The 18,432-nt window shown below is 40.2% G+C and overlaps 2 protein-coding genes across 6 annotated transcripts in view; one reads left to right on the top strand and one right to left on the bottom strand.

Moving 5' to 3' along the window:
• Positions 1-8,943, bottom strand: part of ccdc22 (coiled-coil domain containing 22) — a 29,516-nt gene extending 20,573 nt beyond the window's left edge. Inside the window, 5 exon segments of the mRNA XM_018701518.2 lie at positions 202-308; positions 7,460-7,592; positions 8,108-8,285; positions 8,555-8,617; positions 8,925-8,943. Of these exon segments, the coding sequence (XP_018557034.1) occupies positions 202-308; positions 7,460-7,592; positions 8,108-8,285; positions 8,555-8,604 (468 nt within the window). The 5' untranslated portion in view covers positions 8,605-8,617; positions 8,925-8,943.
• Positions 8,944-9,842: 899 nt separating this feature from the next.
• LOC108900466 (uncharacterized) lies at positions 9,843-18,119 on the top strand. Of its 5 annotated transcripts, none has more exons than XM_051071002.1 (6): positions 9,843-10,249; positions 11,336-11,410; positions 14,632-15,669; positions 15,930-16,085; positions 16,179-16,271; positions 17,256-18,119. In XM_051071002.1, the coding sequence occupies exons 3-4, from the start codon at positions 14,638-14,640 to the stop codon at positions 15,948-15,950; spliced, it is 1,053 nt and encodes a 350-aa protein (XP_050926959.1). In that variant the 5' UTR covers positions 9,843-10,249; positions 11,336-11,410; positions 14,632-14,637; the 3' UTR covers positions 15,951-16,085; positions 16,179-16,271; positions 17,256-18,119. The 5 variants fall into 5 exon arrangements, with proteins under 5 accessions (XP_050926959.1, XP_018557035.1, XP_050926957.1 ...); XM_018701519.2 differs by having other exon boundaries at positions 9,843-10,254; XM_051071001.1 differs by lacking the exons at positions 9,843-10,249; positions 11,336-11,410 and adding an exon at positions 13,629-14,193.
• Positions 18,120-18,432: the final 313 nt, after the last annotated feature.

Below are 18,432 nucleotides of genomic sequence, written 5' to 3'. Positions count from 1 at the left end.
CTGACTAACTGCAAACATTGTTTCAGAGTGATGACTGCCATTTAGTTTGTGTGCTTTCTAAACAGAGGGGGAAATTTTGAGGGTCTGATTAACCTAAGCACGCCTGAAATGGCCATTCTCCAAATCCTGCTAATCGATTTGTGACACTTTCATGTAATTAAGCTTTTTCCAGACACCAAAATGCAACTTTAAAAAGTTTACTTGTGTTTCACTGTAGAGTGGGAGTCTGCAGTTAATAGGCAGCCAGGGGACAGCCAGCTGGGCTTTGATTGCAGTAGCAATGGCTCTCTGGAGGGCCACTGATTTACCTGTAGGGGGAGAAGATGGCTTTGGATGACATGTTACATGATAACAAAATGCCCTGTCATGCTAAAATAATTTTTAAAACTTGCAGAGATGAAAAAGAGAGAACAACAGCATTTTTCTCATTTCTGTAATAGTATGATAGTGTTTCTTAATGTGTTCCTGTCATGATAAAATATTTTCATTTAAACCAACATTTTTCTGGGATAGATTTTGATTTCTTATACAGCATGTGACTGTCATACCAAATCACCTGCTGTCAGGACCATAAGTATTTGGACACCTACACATTTTCTGTTTGCCAGTCTCTGTGCTTCAGCACATTCAATGTGCTTCAGCACATTCAATACGTGTCTGCGGGTCTAGTTTTAGACCCGCAGACAGGTATTAAAGGGGTCCTAGTCCCCTGTGCATTGAGCACCTAACAACCCGCCAAAGAAAGTTGCACCTGCAGGTACACAGGCATGATGCAAGTCACGGATTTAAAGCAGCACAGAGATTGGAAAACTTTACACCAAGGATGAAATGTTTCTCTTTGAAAAGGTCCCACATTTTTCAACTTTGTGTAACAGTGCCATAAAATCAGGGTGGTATGACAATTCACTCGCTTAAGTTTTGTGTTAGTTGGGTGGAAATATGTAAAGACATGACCACCTCAGGTGTATGAGAACAAGTTGTGAATGTTCTAAACAACCTTTATAACATTCACATTTTTTGGAGTATCACAACTCTTTTCATACACTGCCATCATGAGAGGACATAGCTGATATATGCAAAGTTCCATGCAGACTGCACAAAAGAGAAAGAGAAAATAATGTTTGTATACTAGTTTTGCTAGAAAACCACCATCTAGTGGCCAGTTGGCACCAAATTTTGCACAGAGACTCAGTAAGGCATGACAAACTATACAACCAAGTTTCATGTACTGTAAATAGAAGTGATTGTTGCCAAGATATGCAGCACTTTCTGTTTTGACAGGTATGTACAGGAAGTTGTTCCTTTATAAGTTGTGCATCTTCTGGAATAAAAAATCTGATATCTTTTGACCAGGAAAATCCATACATCATATGTGTGAAATTTAGTGCACATAATAGACACAGTCTAGGAGGAGTGCAAAAAATAGGTGGTGCTATAAGTATGGCTGAATATTTGCATGGTGATGCATTCAGGCTGGGCCTCTTGTCAAACGTGAAGTTTGAGGCAGATTGAACAAGTTATATTTGAGTTACAACAGCTTACTCATGGCTGCTTCATGGCGAAGCATCGAAAACGCCCTCATCGGCACGCCATTCAACAAAGCCCAAAAAGCCTGACAATTTAACACCACAAAGGTCTTTAGAAGTCACCTACCAAATTTGAAGTCAATTGGATCAAATCTCTAGGAGTACATTAAAGTAGAGGCTTTTCTGTACGTCTTGAGGTGTTTCGTGTACCTGCCAAATTTTGTACACATACATAAAACGCTGGGGCTGCTTCATTGAAAATCTCTAGGGGGCGCCCTTGAGCCATTTTGCCACACCCACACCCGAGACCTATCAGACTGATAATAGAAATGCCAAGTTTCTTGAGCATCCAAGATTGACTGCCTCCTGAAATGTGCCGAAAGTAATTAGGGGGTGCTAGAGAGCTGCTATAGCACGCCCATGGCCAATTGTGATATCAAATCAAAGTGCTTAGGTTTTTAAACGTGTGTAAAGTTTTGTGCGTTTTTGCGCATCCTAAAGGCCTCAAAACTGCGATCAAAGAATGAAACTTGACGCAGGAAATCCACAATGGCTGACTTCCTGTTTGACGAAAAATTCTCAAAAACATTTAGTAAGTCTACAATGATGAGAAATGACCTCACCAAATTTCATGAAAATCCAAGCAGTTTTTTTCAACATGGCCTGTGTTTGGGGGCGCTGACCACGCCCAAACCCAGTCGCTCAAGAATAATTACATTTTCATGAGGTCTAAGGTATGTGTAAGTTTTTTCGTTGCTTGGGCCCTAATCATCAATCACATCAACCAGCAGGCAAGCTAACATTAGAAGGCATTAACCAGTTAAAACAACAGTATCACAATAGATTTCACAGGCTTTGCAGTGATGTTAGCTCAACTGTTCAACAAAAGGAGAGCCAGGTCAGGGTCAGTTTTGATCCCCAAAGCCAAGAAGGGTCCATCAATCAAATGTCCTATGGTCTCCAGCTTTCCTGCTGACATTACTCCAATTCATGTTTGGCTTTTCAGTTTTTTCGTTCTTGCATGGAGTTGTCATTGTTTTTGTGTTGGAGTCATGTGCTGGGGGCTGCTTGGTAAAGCTGGATGGCTTAAATCAAAGGAACAAAGATGACGAAAAAAGATGGCCTCTAGATGACTGTTTGACATGTGGGGGAGTTTTACAAAGGCTTCTTTGTTAAGGCCAATTCAGATAACATGCAGGTGCCAGGTAAAGGGGGGAGGTTAGCAAGTGGCATGCAAGAAGTTTAGATGTATTATCAGTCCTATATGTGTGAACATGCTAATGTTAACCAATAATCTAACTATAAGCAAACGTAACAAAGCTCAGGTAATACACTGAATCAAATCAATACAATACGCTAACAAAAGTTGGCACCTCTATCCTTAGCCATGCTGTGCTATGTAGAGTAAGGTAAACTAGGCCCAGTTACATACATTACAAAGTCCACTGGAGTGGAAAAGAAGATGCCTTATTGGTGTGCTGCTTTGCAAAGTCCTGTTGTTGGATTTAAGATCCAGTAAACTGCAGCTGTCCTACCTGCTATAATTAGAAATGACTCCCTTCCTTCTAAACCCAACTGGTTGAGGCAGATGGCCACCTACCCTGAGTCTGGTTCTGCTCAAGGTTTCTGCCTCTTAAAAGGAAGTTTTTCCTTGCCACTGTCGCCTACTGCTGCTCATGGTGGGATTTGTTGGGTATTTCTCTGTAAATACCTATTTTAAAGAGTAAGGTCTAGACCTGCTCTATATGAAAGGTGCCTTGAGATTACTTTTGTTGTGATTTGGCGCTATATAAATAAAATTGAATTGAACTGAATTCTTGAGGAGCAGCATCTTCTTTTTGTTGACCTGGTGACATCATGGGTCCTGGGCTGTACAGTGACCAACTATAGCTGGAGTTGGGGATTTTACACCTAGGTGTGAAACGTGAAGGACACAGGGAGACTGAGTTCAATGGCTCTTCTTTGTCTGTGGAACAAAAGGGGCCATTTGGTATTGTCCTCCAGTTTGAGTGGGCTCAAATAACAAAATGTCAGTGTGCCAGTTCCACTAGCAGCTATTGGAAAATGAACTGGAAACAGTTATGTTTGAATTTCAATTGTTCAACTTGACCAACGGCCTTAAAAAACTGCATCTGAAGAAGGGATGAGGACCTTAGGGTTAGGGTTCACTGCTGTGGGCACACCATGGCCATGAGATGGAAATAAATTGTAACAGGGGGTTATGGAAAATGTAAAATTGACAATTCTGAGAAGACCACTATTTTAAGTTGCAGATACAATAAAACAGGGCAATCAGACAGGCAGACTGAGGCATTTAGAGGATAATCCTAAACTATCATGAATTCATGCTCTATAATATTTGTGAAGATGAGTACTCTCTTGGCTCTCAGCTAGTTTTCCAACTGGCAATAGCCTTAATTAAGGCATATTACTGAAAGATATTGTATAAAAAAATATTAAGATCTACTTCCTTGTTATCATAAGTTACATGTGGCACTAATTTAGGTAGGTAAAATGTGATTACGCGCAGCAAGATGGCCTTAGTTAACATTTCTTAGCAGAAACAGTTTTGTTAAGCAGGCAAGGACTGAATGTAAATAACATCCATAATATTGATAAAACTTAATTTTATTTCCTGATCGATGATCAATGTTAATCACTTTATCCACCAGTGGTCATAATGTTATGGCTGATCGGTGTATTTCTGCCCATGCCCAAGCAATAACAGAACCACTGCAGTGTTTGACAGATGAGATGGTGGCTTTGGGTCCTGAGCTGTTCCTTTTTGCTTTCTATCATTGTGACAGAAGTTGATTTTTGTTTCATCAGTCCATTCATCCCTGTTCCAGAACTCTACCAGTTTCTTTCTGTATATATTTTTCTTCACTATGCAGATGATTTTCTTCCATTCACAAGACTTCAGGCTACCATTTTGTTTGCCATTTTTAGTTAACCTGTGTACACCAGCTGTTATAGAAAATAACCAAACCAATTACCTTTAATATCTCTCTGACAGACTATTGCTTATTTGAGCCTCTTTCTTATAGTCTTCACTTGCAAGGTCATGTCTTTACTCCTCATATTGACAAACAACTGCACCTCAATCAACACTGTGCCATACACACTCTTTGTGCATAAACTAACCTTGAAACTACACAAAGCTCCCCAGGAAACATTTAATAGTAAAGTATCCAATTACCTTTGAACACCTTACCTTTACCTTTATGTGTTAAATCCATCCACCCACCCACTACATTGATGAAAACCCACTCAATTTAAAGCTTAAATTTTAATGTTGTATCTGTTATTTTTTATTTCAAATTGCATGTGCTGAAGCACAGAGCCTGAAAAACTAAAAAAAATGTGTAATTACACAGGGACTAATATGCTTAACAGCCACAAAAGAGTCCTGGAAACGGTTTGTCAATAAAATGTACTAGCAACAAGTTTCAAACAGCATTTGTTTTTGATGTTCATGTAAGACCAAAAAGTTGTCCATTTGTTACTAAAATTCTGTAGCTAAAACTGAACATTGTACAGGATCCTTTCTTATTTTCTTACCTGATGTCAGTCACTTATTTTAGCATTATGTTGTTTTTAGAGGATTTGCATTGATGACTATCTGCAAGGATCATATACAGTTAGGCCCAAAAATATTTGGGCAGTGACACAATCTTCATGATTTGGGCTCTGCATGCCACCACATTGGATTTGAAATGAAACAACTACAACGGAATTGAAGTGCAGACTTTAAGGTTTAATTCAAGGGGTTGAACAAAAATATATGATTAAACATGTAGGAATTGTAGCTATTTTTATACAAACGATCCTCATTTCAGGGGCTCAAAAGTAATTGGACTAATAAACATAACCCTAAGTAAAATGTTACTTCAATATTTTGTTGAGAATCCTTTGCAGGCAATGACTGCCTGAAGTCTGGAACCCATGGACATCACTAAACGCTGGATTTCCTCCTTCGTGATGCTTTGCCAGGCCTTTACTGCAGCTGTCTTCAGTTGTTGCTTGTTTGAGGGTCTTTCTGCCTTAAGTTTTGTCTTGAGCAAGCGAAATGCATGCTCGATTGGGTTGAGATCTGGTGATCTCAGCCATTGCAGAATATTCCACTTCTTTGCTTTAAAAAACTCCTGGGTTGCTTTTGCAGTATGTTTTGGATCATTGTCTATCTGTACTGTGAAGTGCCGTCCAATCAACTTTGCTGCATTTGGCTGAATCTGAGCAGAAAGTATATCCCTATACACTTCAGAATTCATCCGGCTGCTTCTGTCTTTTGTCACATCAATAAACACAAGTGACCCAGTGCCATTGGAAGCCATGCATGCCCATGCCTATACACTGCCTCCACCATGTTTTACAGAAGATGTGGTGTGCTTTGGATCATGAGCTGTTCCAATTCTTCTCCAAACTTTCTTCTTCTCATCACTCTGGTACAGGTTGATCTTAGTCTCATCTGTCCAAAGAATGCTGTTCCAGAACTGGGCTGGCTTCTTCAGGTGTTTTTTCGGCAAAGTCAATTCTGGCCTTTCTATTTTTGAGGCTGATTAATGGTTTGCACCTTGTGGTGAATCCTTTGTATTTACTCTCATGAAGTCTTCTCTTTATGGTAGACTTAGATACTGATACACCTACTTCCTGGAGAGTGTTCTTCACTTGAGTGGATGTTGTGAAGAGGTTTTTCTTCACCATGGAAAGGATTCTGCGATCATCCACCACTGTTGTCTTCCGTGGACGTCCAGGCCTTTTTGAGTTCCCAAGCTCATCAGTGCACTCTTTTTTTCTCAGAATGTACCAAACTGTTGATTTGGCCACTCTGAACATTTCTGCTATCTCTCTGATGGATTTCTTCTTTTTTTCAGCCTCAGGATGGTCTGTTTCACCTCCATTGAGAGCTCCTTTGACCACATGTTGTGTGTTCACAGCAACAGCATCCAAATGCAAAAGCCACACCTGGAATCAACTCCAGACCTTTTAACTGCTTAAATGACAGGTTAACGAGGGAAGAGCCCATGCAGCCTTGTTATTTTTTTTGCAGCCTTCTGAGTCAATTGTCCAATTACTTTTGGTACCTTGAAAAAGAGGTGGCTACATATTAAAGAGCTGTAATTCCTAAACCCTTGCTCCAATTTGGATGTGAATACTCTCAAATTATAGCTATATAAATTACAGAGAGTCTGCACTTTAAGCCCATATTGATTATATAATTGTATCCTGAATATGTTTTCGTAAACAGCTAAAATAACAAAACTTTTGTTACTATCCAAATATTTTTGGGCCTAACTGTATAAGGTGTCACACTTGACTCAGCAGACACTCCAGAGTGTAAGATAATGAGACTTAAGCCATTATGACATATAAACTCTGAAAAATGTTCAGAGTACCAGGTACAGACATTCTCTGGTGTTGCCATTTCACACATACAGCACACAGTTGGAGAATGTCAATGTGAGACTACTACTGACATCTACTGAAATTTTTCATTTGATCTAAGCAAGGGGTGGGGCTTGCAGGTAGAACACAGAGAGACCAGCGCTGCAGGAGACATGGTTATCAACATGCCCACTTGCTCACTGTGAATTTTCCAGACCTTTGCCTGCTCTATTCAAACATGGGTTCGCTCGGACATACATACTTATACTCGGGAGCTGGCAGGTTAAAGTCAGGTTAATGTCAGGTATAGTTGATTTGAGATTTGCATTCACACATACACCTTTCCCAGATAGTGTCTAGAACATTCCAGGTTTACAATGTATGTCTGAAAGCAGCTTGAGAGGGCCCTTGAATAAGAGTGTGGTGATTCCAGTCCACTTGGTGGTAGTAATGCAGCTCTAGGCTGGTTTTCCCAGTCCCCCACCCCCTGCCACCACCAACCCCACTCCCCACCCCCACCCATACATGCAGACTGGTGATCTCTGTACCTGTTGGCTGGTCTGACGCTTCGGTAGTCTCTCTAGGCAGCTTCTCCACTAGGCACATGAGCAGGGCGCGTATCTCTGGCTCACTGCTGTACAGAAAAGTCTGGTAACCAATCTCTCCTTTATAACCAATGTCCTGGAAACCAAAATGAGATATTAGGTATACCACTGGAGAACTACAGGCAGTGCTTCAATTGAGTACTCAATCACAAGCATATTTTCCCCACATCTACTATGCATCCTTGAGTGTCTTGTAAAACACACTAGTAAGTAAAATTATTTATTAATGAGTGAAAATCACCGACAAGGGTTTCCTCAAATTATGCATAGTTTTTTTCATGAGGAACACAGGATAATTATCCACTAAACTGCACCGATATAGAGGCTGGAAAACTATTGCTCCAAGAGAGTACATATCTTGGCAGTCTTTATCACTGTTTTAGAAATGTACTGATATTATTGGTAAGGAAGTAAGCTTTGAGTTATTCCCAAAAACAAACAAGAAGTATTCTCTCTCTAATAATTGTGGACAAGGTTTCCCTTTCCTCCTGTTGGACCAGGCACACATACTGTACACTTAACTTTTAAGTTAATTTCCTGTACAGCGGCTGAATCACTGTATTCATTTTACATACGTTAGAAGTGTGTTACCTGACAGGCCTGTGCCAGGCTCATGCCCACTCTGAAGCGGGCAGACATGCCTGGAGGAAGGGAGGTGGCCAGTGCACTGCCCAGGCTGGGATCAATCACCCGGATGCATCTGACCACCGCCTCCACTATGAGCTCACTGCTGAACTGTTTGACACTGTCAATCTCTTCACTCACATCCCTGTAGGACACAAGTCAAAAATTACAATACTGTCAGTTTCATAGCCTATTATATTGTATTGGATCCAAGTTCACAAACTTTACAACCCATACACGTCATCATGGGCTGGCTTACCTACTGCTGAATCCATTACATGAATTGTTTCTGACAGTGATGTTGCTAACCACCAGTCTTATCGTTAGTCAACTAACATGCCATTTCAATAACTCGTGGATGGGTTGGGATGTGCGCAACTGAAAATAAATTCATAAAACGCAGTCGATACTTACGTGCCAACTTGTTTGAGGGCGTGAATCAAAATTTTGTCAACTTCCTCCATCGCTGAAGTCTCTCTGTGGACAAATTAAGGGAACGGGATAACAGGTACCAGCGAGGTTACTAAATAACATAGAGTTAGCTAATACACGTTAGTTTTGTGAAAGCAGCGAAATAGCGTCCGTTATCTGTTAGCCAGGAACTAGCGACTAATTATTTAGCAAGGCTTCCACTTCCTTTCTTGACAAAATGCATTATAATTCTCCGTTGCATTTACAGCATCTTGCTACAAACAAGCTCTTCATATAATGAAAAAGTGTGTTGCATTCCGCAGTAAAACTGAACCTAAACGAGGGTGTCTGCCACCAGTGTAACAAACCTAACATTTGTGTGTCTTGTTCCGTGTGGAAATTAAGTCATACGGGAATTTGGCGTCGGTGTTTCTGGGAGTTTGAGTTTCCTCACGATGTACTGAGGTTGAGAACAAATGGAAAATAAGGGAACATGAAATACGATTCCCAGCATGCATCAAAAGCGACGGTCTCATGACCGGCGTTGTGTCAAACGGTGCGTTCGAGATCTACTGCGGCCGACTGCGCCTGACTCGATGGTCGACGTGAACTGCCGGTGACTGCTAGGATGGAGTATAAAACAGCTGCAGTCAAACCTGACATACTAGACTATACGAGACTGAGTGACGACATTTGCCTTATACCAGTTGTTCTTGCAATTTACCAGTTATATCGAACTCATCGCAAAAAACCTGCGTGGCTGTTCTGTGCTTTTTTAAATTTATAAATATGAGTGTTCCCCTCAAGATGTCAGACTGTTTTGTGAACCTACTGTATATACACACTGTTTACTCAACAGATGTGTTGTTCTTAACATTTCAGGCCAGATAAGTATGAAGAAGAAAAATCAAAGAATGAAAACATCTAGGGTGATGTGTTCAGGTGTGTGTGTGTGTGGGGGGGATACACATGAAATACCTACTAGAGCAACACTTTTGGAGAGATCACCTTTAAAAAAAAAAATCTGTTTTACTGAGAACCATAGACTTGAGAATAAAAAACATGGGCCACCATGTTAAATTAAATGTGAAGGGTAAAAAAAAACTTTCTCTACATCAACAAACTCCTGAAATAAACTGATAAACAGCTTTCTTGCAGGAAATTAAAACAATAGTGTTGGTGTTCACATTTAAAACATGAACTACCATAGGGAGGAGATCAAATAAACCAGATCAACTTTGGAAAAGAAAATCACAGGAGATAAGTTTTTAGAATAAAAACCTACCACACGTCATGCGTGTCAGTGAAGCCCGCAGCCAATCAGGACAAAGTGCTGTCGTCACGGAGGTAGTTCTAAGTCGGTGTAGCCGGAGAAAAGTTGGAGTTTGCTGGAGTTCATGTGATAATAGAGGAGAAAGAGGTCTGCCCATCCGCTGTCTCCACACTGAAAAAAGTGAAACAAAGCTGTTGTTCGTTTAATGTGTTTGTTCCCATTCCAATGGTTGAAGAAAAATACTTCGCACAATTAAACTAAACTTTCTTATTTATGTTAATGGTTGAATCGATTTTTATTAGATTGAGTATGATTCGCACATGCGCATTCTTTAAAACTTCTGGCGGCAATTGTACCAAACGAACCTGCATTTTGGAGCTGTCGATGCTGGTGAGGAGAAAAAAATAAACTGCATTCTGGTAACGGTAAGGTAAGTCGTTCCTATTTTTAAACATGGCTGTGCAAAATCTTTAGCCCTCAGATAAAGACTCTGTCGGGAGTTTGTGCGTGTGTGAGCACTGAAACTTTCTGCCATGTGTTGCTAAACTAAACTACCGCTAAAAAAACCCCCCAACTGTATTGTCCCGCGGGGTCATGGTACGGGCGTCACGGTTCGGTGCACGCAGTCATACGGCGAATACCTCTGAGTGAGTAGCAGGGCTGGACTGGGGCAAAAAAAAATCAGCCCTGGCATTTGTGGCCCAGACCGGCCAACAACGTTATCGGTTGACTGGGGGAGGGGGGTGCGCGCGCATTGCGGCCGGCAGACAATTAACGCTGGCGTGTCGGGCTGCATCGGGTCCGGGCTCAAAATCCGGCTGGTCGCCAGCCCATCCTAAACGCCCAATTGTGTGTGGGGAAAATATGACCAAATATGAAATACTATGCCAGTCCACCCCTGGTGAGTAGCCTATTAAAAAGAAAAAAAAGTCGAGTCCTCGCTTCAATCCAGGTGGCGGTAATGAGCCTAAAAGCTGCCAGCAACCGTCATTAGCCTACAGAGGAAGAAGCAGTGCCAAAAACAGGCTGGAGTCGAATAGTTCCCCCTATCGTCTTTTCTTAACCACTTTTCCTGATGAGAGGGCGAATTTTTAAGGAGTTAGGAGAAGACAACCGCGCCGATCAGAGAATCCGACCACACTTACACTAAATGTGACGTCATTACGCGACGGCGACGTGAGGTCATAGTGCAGTTGCTATGTGATTAATTTTGCTGCCGTAATGTATAATATCAGGGCATGCCAAAGTCATCACTGTCTGAAAATACTTGATGACAGCAGAGATTAATTGCTTAGTGTTTTCTCTGGTTGGTAAAGCTAAGCTGAACTGTGTAATAATGAAGCAACATAAGTTATGTTTTGTCAGGTATTTTATTTCATAGGCATAGTAAATCTGATTTAAAAAGAACAGAAGGCATTATAATGTTTTGTTAAGTTTAAACTGTATAATTTGTAGTTCATGTAACATTGAGAATACCCAACATTAAAGAATGTTTTCTCTTTTAATTTAAGGAGAGCAGCCACCAGATCCACTGTGTTCCTGCCGTGCAACCACCTACCAATTTGGAAGTCCCTCGTCATCTTGTAGTAAGTTCTGTGTACAATGTCATGAGATAATATAATGTGATAATTAGATCCCCCTCCTAAAACCTTCTTCTCCTCTCCTCCACCTTGTATTTTTCCTCAGTTATCCATGCATGTGGAAATGTAAAGACTGTGACCATTCATACTCCAAAAGATCTGAACTTCTTAGACATTATAAACTTGATCATCAACATTATGGGCGGGGCCATGCTTACCCCTGTACTTATGAGAATTGCCCATGCACTTGCAAGACATGGAAAGCTCTGCTCACACATCTAAGCAAATCCCATACTGCTCAAAAATCCTCACAGAAGGATAGCTTTTCACCATTCAAGTGCCACATCTGCAACAACAATCAACTTTCTACTGAGACAGACTATTTTAAACACATTGGGGCACATTTGAAAAATCATGAGTCTGTCGAATGCATGTTTGGGGATTGTTCATACAAAACAAATCTTTATGGTGCTTTCAGAACTCACAAATGGAGAAAACATACCCCCCACACAATCCACAATTTTAAGCCTGGAGTAGTTGATGGACCTGTTGGTAGTTCTACTGTTGTAGAGTCATTTGAAAGCAGCACTACTGAGAAGTCAGATGATGACATACCATCTGAAGAACCTTCTGCTGAAGAATCAACAAATTTGGCACAAGTTATAGAATTAAAGTTAGCCTCAGTCCTGCTTAAGTTAGAACACTCTTTTCTGGTGCCAAGTGCAGCTGTGAATGAACTGCTTGATGAGTTGCAATATTTAATTGGTACTGCCTCTGTGCCGGTCACCCAGAGGACTCTTTTGGACTCCTTACAAAATAACAGTTGCATAGTTGATGAATTTGTTGTGAAGGATTTAGCCACTGTACTTTGTAATTCTAATCCCATTCAAGCTGCAATAGGAAAGCACGGCCCACTGTCAACTGCTTGGAAACGGAAGGCATACTACAGAGAAAACTTCAATGTTGTGGAACCTATTGAATATGTTTTAGAACGTAAGAATAATAAGACTTTTCAGTATGTACCTTTACTCAAATCTTTGCAGCAACTTTTAAACTGTGAAACAACACTAAATAAGGCTATACATTTGAAGGAAAAACAACATCCAGTGGAGAGTGATAAACAGGTATACAGATCCTTTTGGGATGGACACTTCTGTAAAAGAAATGCTATTCTCTCAAAAGAATGTGCAATTTCTTTGATTTTGTATGTTGACGACTTTGAAATTTGCAATCCCCTTGGTACGTCGCGTAAAAAACACAAAATCTGTGCCTCGTATTGGATTTTAGGCAATCTGCCACCTGGTTGTCACTCCTCGTTGTCCTCTATCCATTTGGCTGCATTGATCAATAGCAATGATGTCAAGGTCTATGGTTACGAAAAAGTGTTAGAGCCTTTGATTACTGATCTCATAACATTGGAACAACATGGGGTTTTTGTGGAAAAACTGGGAAAAACTTTGAAGGGCACATTGCAGTGTGTTATTGCCGATAACCTTGGTGCACACAGCATTGCTGGTTTTGTAGAGAGTTTTTCTGGCAGATTTGTTTGCAGGTTTTGTACAGCAGATAGGTTAGAAATTCAGGACCAAGTTGGAGCTGGAGGTTTCTCTCTGAGAACTGAGGAGATTCACAAAAATCACCTGAAAACCCTCGAGGAAAATTCCTTGAACAACTGTCATGGTGTTAAGAGTAAATGTGCTCTGTCAGAAAAACTTAGCACTTTCAATGTTACTAGTGGTTTCCCTCCAGACATTGTCCATGATTTATTTGAGGGAATAGTTCCGCTTGAAATATCTCTCTGTCTGACTGTATTCATTTCCAAAAAGTATTTCACTTTGGATGCTTTAAACAAGGCAATAGAAGATTTTCCCTATAAATGGACTGATAAAACAAATCGGCCACACTCTGTTCCACTGACCTATGCATCCAGGAAAACAATTGGTGGAAACGCTCACGAAAACTGGAGTTTAATAAGATTTTTTCCTCTACTAATTGGACAGAAAGTGCCCACTGATGAACTAGCCTGGAAACTCCTTGCTGATTTGAAGGACATTGTAGAAATTGTTGTTTCTCCAATTCAGACCCAGGAATCAATTGCATATTTGAACTTTAAGATCTCTGAGCACAGAGTTAGATTTAAAGAGGTTTTCCCGGAGTCAAACCTAAACACCATTTCTTGGAGCATTATCCTCACTTAATCTGTGAGTTTGGACCGTTAGTTGCATTATGGACCATGCGCTTCGAAGCGAAGCACAGCTTCTTCAAAAGAGTTGTGCGGCATACAACCTGCTTCAAAAATGTGCTTCTGTCCTTAGCACAAAGACACCAGTTTCTTATGGCACATCACCTTCACATGTGGAGTTGTCCTAAATCTCCCCTGGAGGTAGCAAATGTTTCAAGTCTTCCCATTGATGTTTTACAAGAGGACATAGCATTTGCTCTTAAGCAGAGGCATCCAGAGTTGGAAGGTGTATGCTTGGCTAAAAATGCAACCCACAGTGGCCTAAACTACAGGAATGGAATGATCCTTGCACATGGCTCATTGGCAGGGCTGCCTGAATTTGTGGAAATAATCCAGATGATTGTTGTCAAGGATAATCTGCTTTTCATCGTCAGAGAGCTGAGTGCGTGGTACTGGGATCATTTCAGGGCATATGAACTGAAACTGTGTCCTACGAGGAAGTTGGAACTGGTTGACCTAAACCAACTCTCAGATCCATACCCATTGGCTGACTACACAATTGGAGGAATGCGGCTGATAACTCTCAAAAGATACATACATGTGTAAGGTCAGTCTTAAACTGGAACACAACATAATATTCATTTCAAAATTTTGCTTCCCATATTTTTTATTTTATTCTCGAACACCACTAGAGTATATTTCCATGATTTACAGTTGATAGTCTTCACTTTCTCTGAAGATGGGGTAACATAAAAAACTTCTTGGAGCAAACAACAGAGAAATTTCAGGCTTTTCAGTGGGGAGGAACGGTCAGCCTGCTGGAGAAGGAGGTCTTTGTTCAACAGATTCCTTTATAACATTACGGGAGCCAAATCTAATGCACACATTTACTGAGAGATGGAGCAGGAAAAATATGAAAGTGCATCGTACATAATGTCACCTTAAGTTTAATTTTGAAAATATTAACTATTACAAATGTAAAAGAGTCAAATTTCTCTCTCTCTCTCTCTCTCTCTCTCTCTTTCTCTCACTCTCACTCTCACAGGGCATCATGGCAGAAAACACACCCGTTCGATTGCTGGTTATCCTGAGTGAAGACAGTAGTGTAAGAATGGAGCTACGCAAGGGGATTCCCAATTCATTGGAAGAGCTAATGGATGAGGTCAAGAATGCATGTGGATTAGAGGGATATATAAGACTGCAGTACAAGGACACAGATTTTGGGAACATATTTGTGAATCTGACCTCCACAACTGTAATTAAGGATCTTACAATTCTCAAAGTAATCCAGTTAGAGCCTGATTCAACTGTTGTCTTATACCCAGTTGATCCCCCCATGAGTAGCACCCCTTTGTTTGGACTGGACAGTGATGACTCCTCAGTGTCTGCACATACAGATGACACAATACTGCTTAGCAGCCCTTCCTCAGATTCACTAAGGACACAGCAGTGGCCACGAGTGTTCCCAATTCCACGCTTCTCCTATGATACAGAATGTCAACTGCAGAGGGGAAATGCAGAGTACATGACAAGCCAAACTAGACTGACACCTAGCTCAAAAATGTTGTCAGACATACTGGAGAAAGTAGCTGAAAGTATCTACGCATACAAACCATACCCTGAAGATTCTGACTTCAGCGATGTTGCTGAGGCACTGACAAGGAAGCACCCCTGCCTGAAAGAACCAGGGTCTTTCAATGAGAGCTATGGATGGAAATGCAGGATGAAGATAAAAATGGCCAACTACCGGACCCAACTTAAGGCACACGGTACATCTGCCGAGCTCACAGTGAATTCTTTGAAATCCAAGTCTCAAGAAGACTCCTACCCAGCAAAGAACCTGAAGAGACCTAGGCGAGCTGAGGTCAATCATTTTCCATCTTTGCCAAGTGGTGAGACTACAGGAAGCCTGAAACAAGAGAAGATTTCCCTTTTGGCAGAACTACAGAAAAGAAACAACCGTCAAACAATAAAAGAAAAGATGGCAAAGACGTTTGGATACCGTAGGCAAGAAATAGTGCATAAGCAGCCGAGCATTGAAGACATCATGGCAAGATGGCCAGCACTTTTCCAGATGGAAGAGGTATGTTTTTAGATGCAAGGCACCTCAGACCCATTAGTCACTCAAACATCACTGACTCATTCAAGTACAACTGTAGGAACGAGAACAAAAAAAATTGTTTTGAGAGGAGAGGGACTCAGTATATTAATTAATGCCATTAATTAGACATTCATAAAAGATGATTTTCAAGCAGTTTGATCAAACCTTAGTTCTTTTCGGAAGACCATTTATTTAATACATTTTCAAAGTTATTTCTGCATGCTCTATTTTTCTTTTTTCAGATCAATGCTGAGTTTATGTGAGTGACAACAGTTCCCTTGGAGACAAAGTTCTTGGCGCAGTTGGACAAGTACACGTCCAAACTGCTGGAGATCATCAGGAACACGGGAGGACGTGTGAAAGTGCAGACCAAGAGGACCTTGCAGGTTTTAGATGAGGTATCTATGTATGAGTTTGTTCTCAGTGGGATCCATAGTTGAATAGCTGGGGTGTGTGTGCGCTTTTAATAAGTAGTAACTGTTCTTTCTCAGACGGTGGACATCACAATCAGAAGAGAGTACATCTTTAAATCTTTGATGATCTACCTGGGTGAACCTGTTCATCACCTCATCAAAGAATGCCAGGTAAGGGCATCTCTCTCACTAACACAGATATGAGGGGCATAATTCATTCTGGCCCTCTCACATACATACATTCTCTTCTCACACACATACATTCTCCTCTCACACACATACATTCTCCTCTCACACACATACATTCTCCTCTCACACACATATATTCTCCTTTCTCAGGGACACAGGAAGTCCCTCCTTAAACAGGAAGTCACTCTCAAACCAGGAAATACATGTGCTTGCTCAGCTTATCCTAGCCAAATATTTTTATCCATTAAATCGTCCAGTGTTTAAGAAAGTGGGGAGACAGATGTGCCACTTCTTCTCGACATCATTGTTATTATTAATGTATTTCATACTTAACTACTCAAAAAGTTTGGAAACGTTATTTCAGTCAATCAGTTCTCCCTTTTAATAATACCAATTGGTACTGTATTTTATATCATTGGAAAGCCTGATTTGTCACCTTTACAATGAGGTACAACTTGTAAGGATCGTGCATTCATGGAATGAGCAAAAGAGCTAAACTTGTGGGTAGTGCCTAAAGAAAACGTTTTGTCATCTGAGCCCTTTTCTCAACTTTCAGTCTTCACATTGCACACTTATTTGCTTTGTTTGTATTGTCATACATCTTTTACACTAATCTCCACCACTTCAGGCATTTCTCTAATACTTTCATGTCATTCAACCTCCTTTAAATCTATTTTTATCAGTTATTGCTTATGCCATGTTAGTATTACTTCAGCAATTTTCTTTAGCTGACAGTTTCCAGTGTACAACATTTTTTTCAACATATTTAAATTCAAAATATTCAACTGTTACACACTGTTTGAGCACTTAAAAAAACATTTCATCTCTCAGCTTACAAGTTATACTTTTCAGCTGTTATATCAGCCTTTTCAGCATTGCTTCAACCATAGCGTTCAGCCTTCAGCCTTGTCTTGAGAAAATGCTCTTTCTAATTGTCCTCATTGTTGCTTTTTTGTGTGTGTGCAGGATGAAAATGAGGCTGACGAACTGGAGCAGAAAGCCATGGCAATCGTTGTCAGTGGAAAAGAGGACATTAAAATAGTCATTGATGGAACAGAGGTCCTGAAAGAGGTGCCCACAATTGCAACGGTTGTTGCAATGTTCTTCGGGTTCACCTACGCACTCAACCTAAAATATCCGAAGAATCTGCAGTGCACCTTTGAATTTGTGCAAAAAGTCCTGATGGAGCTTGGTGCAAAAAAGATCTCCCCAAAAGTGCATAAGCTGAGCACCCAGCTTTTCAGTCCAGAGTAGGCAGAGTTAACTCGCCTGATTTTACAGTGTTTCTACAACCAAGACTTTGTTCTCTTTTATATGAGGTTGGTGTTCGATATGACTGCATTTCCACTGCTGACAAAAGAATCTGCCCAGGTTATCGCAGACACAAGTGGACAGTGTGCTGAAAACCAGGAGAGCACTGGTTTGTTTATGACAGATTTTTCAGACCAAGAGAGGGCCAGAAGCTACCTCACACGTTTGCAGGCTATGGAACTGAGGGGATTCACACAAATCCACTGATAACACTTTATTTTAAGGAATAATTCCTCTCTGTATTACTTTTCATTTTGAAATAGGACAATTTTCTGTTCTGATGTTTTTTTGTTACTATTTGTAATTTATTTTAGTCACTGAGTATTTAGTTTGGATCTGTTCAGCGAGTGTGTTCACCTGAAAATGCAGATATTTCTTGATTGCTGATTGTATTTGAGAAAAAAAAAATCTGTTATGGTTGAGAACGATTGTTCTTAAGGTAGGACTATGTTAAAACATTTTGAAAAAAAATGTAGTAATTGAAAAAAATTTTCATTCAACAATAAATAATATGTTAAAAAGGAATGTGGTCTGAGTATGAATCTAAATGTATTGCAAGTAGTTTTTTTTAAATTCAGTTCTGTAAACATTAAATTATGATGACTTTAAATTTTTATTTGAGATAACTTAAAAAAAAAAGTTTGCTCCCACATTCAAAAGTTGTTTACATGAAGTTAAAATATTCAGGTTCAATGAAGTGGATTATTTACATTAAGTAAAGAAACCAATTTATTTATTTTAATTTAGGAAAACTTGAAATAATTGCTTTGCTTCACCTTCAGAAATTAGTTTACAAGAGGTCAAATATTTTAGTTCAAACTAAATTAATTGT

The sequence above is a fragment of the Lates calcarifer genome, linkage group LG6 (assembly GCF_001640805.2).
Source record: "Lates calcarifer isolate ASB-BC8 linkage group LG6, TLL_Latcal_v3, whole genome shotgun sequence".
NCBI lineage: Eukaryota > Metazoa > Chordata > Actinopteri > Centropomidae > Lates > Lates calcarifer.
Note: the sequence above shows the minus strand (reverse complement) of the source record. Positions and strands in the feature narration are given on the sequence as shown.